The following is a 4,242-nucleotide window of genomic DNA, read 5'->3' as shown; positions in this document are numbered from 1 at the left end:
CGAAACGTCGTCGTCCCTTCACTGTTTTGTGTGTGGTTTGGTCAACAACATGTCATATGATCGTTATCAAACCCATTCATTTATTCCTAGGAAAGTCAGTGTGACTGGGCGAAACAGTATGTACATTCTTCCATTTTCCGCTCTGCTAGATTCGTGTCGACGATCTCCCGAATTCTGAATACAAGGATTCCTGTCCTCGTCAGAGAGTCCCAGTGGTCGTAACGACAAAGAGTGATTCGTAACGACAATTAACGTTGGTTCGGCGTTGAATTGACGTTGTTCCTGGATATAGTGCCAACTAGGTGAATATAGTGCCAACTGGGTGTATATATATATTGCCAACTGAGGGGAATACCTCCATCCTCTTTCCTCTTAATAAAACCAACATGCAATACAAGCCATGAATTTAAACACAATACAGCACCCTAAACTTCCAATAAAATTGAAAAACTGTAACTCAGCCCGCATATATTCTGATGGTAGATGGTGGGGAGGGGTGATATATATTATGGTGGTGAAGGGAGGAAGGTAAGAAGTGTAAGGTAAGGCGAAGGGAGGGAAGGAAGGAGGGGAAATAATGAAGGGGAGCTTCCGAGAGTTCAGTAAAAACAGGAAAATATCTTTCCTAGTGTTTTTCTCTTCCTTTCCTTGGTGTGTTGGGCCGTCTCACACAGCTGACTGATCTGTTCCATGAGAAGGGACGATAGTGAGGGTACTGGTGTGTCGAGAGAGAGTACTCGAGTGTGGTGATGGTGATAGTGGGGGTGATAGTGGTGGTGATGGGGGTGATAGTGGTGGTGAAGGTGGTGGGGGTGTTGGTGGTAGAGGAGATGGTGGTCGTTTTGATGAGCGATGGTGTTGGTGATGATGATGATGCTGATAGTGATGAAGGTTGTGGTAGTGATGGGTGATAGTGAGGTGGTGATAGTGGTTTTTACAGAGGGTAATGATTGTGATGGTGGTTGTAGTGATTGAGGTGGTGGTGACTAACATCGGCGTGTCGTATGGAGCGTATTGGTATGATGCTAAGAAGAGTCATGTATAGTGCTGTAGCAAATACCAGTAGTCATGTATAGTTCTGTAGTATATGCCAGTACAGTCATGTATAGTGCCATAATATATATATATACCACTGTTGATATGAATCTTAGGAGGTAACACACTGACTCACATAACTGTGGTGGGTTGCAGCATGAGAGATTCACACTTATGAGTCATTAGGAATGTCTTAATGATCTGGTTGAATCTAGACCCGAGAAGCTAGACAGACTTAGGTGAACCGTAAGTCTTAAACGAGTGCACGAGGGTATAGTAAATCGATATCGTTAACCTCAAAAGCTTCCAGTATCGTAAGTGAACACGTAAGTGGCTTGATGAATCGTGAGAATGACTCGTGAATTTGGTAGATGAACATAGCTCAATCCAATGAGCTATGTTCATCTACCAAGTATCTACTCTCCTCAAACATCTACTCATCCCACACAACATTCATGGTTCTCATCATTGTCAGTAAAACGATATTTCATTTCTGAACTATGTAATTGATTTTATATTTTTATAAGTTTCGTAAATAATTAGACCTAGGTTAGGTGTTTTTCTACTCCTGGCCATTATTTGTATATGCTGTACGTATGTGAATGATTCCTAGCCAAACCGTTCTCATGGTATGTTCAATCCATCCAGATGCCGACCCTTCATGAAGTTATCTTGAGATGATTTCGGGGCTTTGCGTCCGCGCGGCCCGGTCCTCGACCATGCCTCCTTTTTGTTACACACCCCCAGGAAGCACCCCGTAGCAACTGTCTGACTACCAGGTACCTATTTACTGCAAGGTAAACCAGAGCATCAGGATGAAAGGAACTCTGCCCATTTCTTTCCGCCTCCCCCGGCGATCGAACCCGGATCCTTAGCACTACGAATCCCGAGCGCTGTCCACTCAGCCGTCAGGCCTTAGGTTAGGCCTGGCAGCGTTCGTGAATACGGGCTGTATTTATGAGGACCATTAACATATTCCCCAAACGTTACAGCATCAATAACAAGTAGGGTGGAATATACGACATATTGACAGCTAAACCCACAACACAGAGAAGATCAGACACCACACGTCACCAGGAAGATCAGACACCACAAGTCACCAGGAAGATCAGACACCACAAGTCACCAGGAAGATCTGACACTACAAGTCACCAGGAAGATCAGACACCACAAGTCACCAGGAAGATCAGACACTACAAGTCACCAGGAAGATCAGACACCACAACTCACCAGGAAGATCAGACACCACAACTCACCAGGAAGATCAGACACCACAGTTCACCAGGAAGATCAGCCACAAGTCACCAGGAAGATCAGACACCACAAGTCACCAGGAAGATCAGACACCACAACTCACCAGGAAGATCAGACACTACAAGTCACCAGGAAGATCAGACACTACAAGTCACCAGGAAGATCAGACACCACAACTCACCAGGAAGATCAGACACCACAACTCACCAGGAAGATCAGACACCACAACTCACCAGGAAGATCAGACACCACCAGGAAGATCAGACACCACAAGTCACCAGGAAGATACGACACTACAAGTCACCAGGAAGATCAGACACTACAAGTCACCAGGAAGATCAGACACTACAAGTCACCAGGAAGATCAGACACCACAACTCACCAGGAAGATCAGACACCACAACTCACCAGGAAGATCAGACACCACAACTCACCAGGAAGATCAGACACTACAAGTCACCAGGAAGATCAGACACCACAACTCACCAGGAAGATCAGACACCACAACTCACCAGGAAGATCAGACACTACAAGTCACCAGGAAGATCAGACACCACACGTCACCACACAAGCATAATACCAAGAACGACAAGTCAGGACACCAACTTGCAAGACTTAAGTCCATTTAAACTTTGAGTTTATTTTTGTCAGCTGCGAGAAGACAGAATCCACTCTTTAGGGAGATCTATTGCAAGATTTTTTTCCCTTATGTAACTCTTAGACATTACTGAAGTTTGAATTGGTTGATCTTTCGCGAAATAATCCCAGCCAAGTTAGACGCCAATTGACCGGGTACTTATAGGCAAATGTTCCCTAAGTTAGTGTTTCTTAAATTGATATTATTTAACAGTTTTCTAGTTAATTAAGTTCAATCCTTGCGACATACCCCATTGAACTTTGCTAAGTCTTTGTGTGTTCTACTTCATTCACGATCAAGTTTAAAGAAAATACTCGTAACTTGTAAGGTAGATGTTATTCTATGCGAAAAAAGTAAGTTTGATTTACACTGCTGTTCATCTGTTAAGTTCAGACTTTATTGTAATGATTTGTAGGTCGTGTTACGGACACAGGTTCTAATTCTGAATTTGACATATATAATGATTTTGATATCACTGATAAATTTAGCTTCTAAATCTAAATCTTGAGTAAACAGTACAGAATATAATTATACATATTGCATATTGTGATATTATTACGAAGTTCTCATAGGTAAACAATTTACTGTAACTTTGTGTAAACTAACCTAAGTATAAATGCACAAAACATTTATGAATCATTTGAGTGTGAATTTATTTGAATTTGAATGTATTTCACACTCATCTCTAGTTGATTTTCAGACTCATTCTCTACTAGTACACACACACACACACACACACACACACACACACACACACACACACACACACACACACACACACACACAGTGGGTGACAAGTAAAATACATTTGGAAGTGATGTGGTGGAGGCTGACTCCCAATAGGCTCAGAAACATGTACACCAGTTGATTAACAGTTGAGAGGCGGGACCAAAGAGCCAGAACTCAACCCCCGCGAGCACAACTATGTAAGTGCACATTTCCTTGGCTAGTGGAGGAGAGTCTGCGTAACCATAGCAACCCATTGTTTTCAGCACGCTCTCTCGTGGCAATCTTTTTCATCCAACAACTTGTACCTTATCTCAATCCGCCAGGAGTTCTTATAGACCAGCAGCCTCCTTTTACTAAATAAGCAAATCTCTAAAGGTTGAATATGTTAGCGACGTTAGCGGCTATGTTTAGCAACAGGAGCAGCTATAGTTAGGCAGGAGCAGCTACAGTTAGCAGCAACAGCTACAGATAGCAGCAACAGCTACAGATAGCAGTAACAGCAGCTACAATGAGAAAAATGCATTATTAAACGTGAAATATATTTTTCATCAATAAGCCACTTTGTATATAAACACGACAGAGCTGAA

The 4,242-nt window shown here is 42.7% G+C and overlaps 1 protein-coding gene across 1 annotated transcript; it reads left to right on the top strand.

Moving 5' to 3' along the window:
* The first annotated feature begins 779 nt into the window (after positions 1–779).
* On the top strand, positions 780–2,925 carry LOC123769474 (repetin-like). Its single transcript, XM_045760602.2, has 2 exons — positions 780–897; positions 2,069–2,925. The coding sequence occupies exons 1-2, from the start codon at positions 780–782 to the stop codon at positions 2,923–2,925; spliced, it is 975 nt and encodes a 324-aa protein (XP_045616558.2).
* The last annotated feature ends 1,317 nt before the right edge of the window (positions 2,926–4,242 follow it).

This window comes from Procambarus clarkii, chromosome 86 (genome assembly GCF_040958095.1).
Source record: "Procambarus clarkii isolate CNS0578487 chromosome 86, FALCON_Pclarkii_2.0, whole genome shotgun sequence".
NCBI classification, from domain to species: Eukaryota; Metazoa; Arthropoda; class Malacostraca; order Decapoda; family Cambaridae; genus Procambarus; species Procambarus clarkii.
This window is presented reverse-complemented; position numbering and strand designations above follow the sequence as displayed.

Excerpts from the sequence above, each read along its gene's own strand:
- LOC123769474 (XM_045760602.2), top strand. The coding sequence starts at position 780 with ATGGGGGTGATAGTGGTGGTGAAGGTGGTGGGGGTGTTGGTGGTAGAG. Across the intron at positions 898-2,068 it reads TGATAGTGATGAAGGTTGTG|CTAAACCCACAACACAGAGA; the intron begins GTAGTGATGGGT and ends ACATATTGACAG.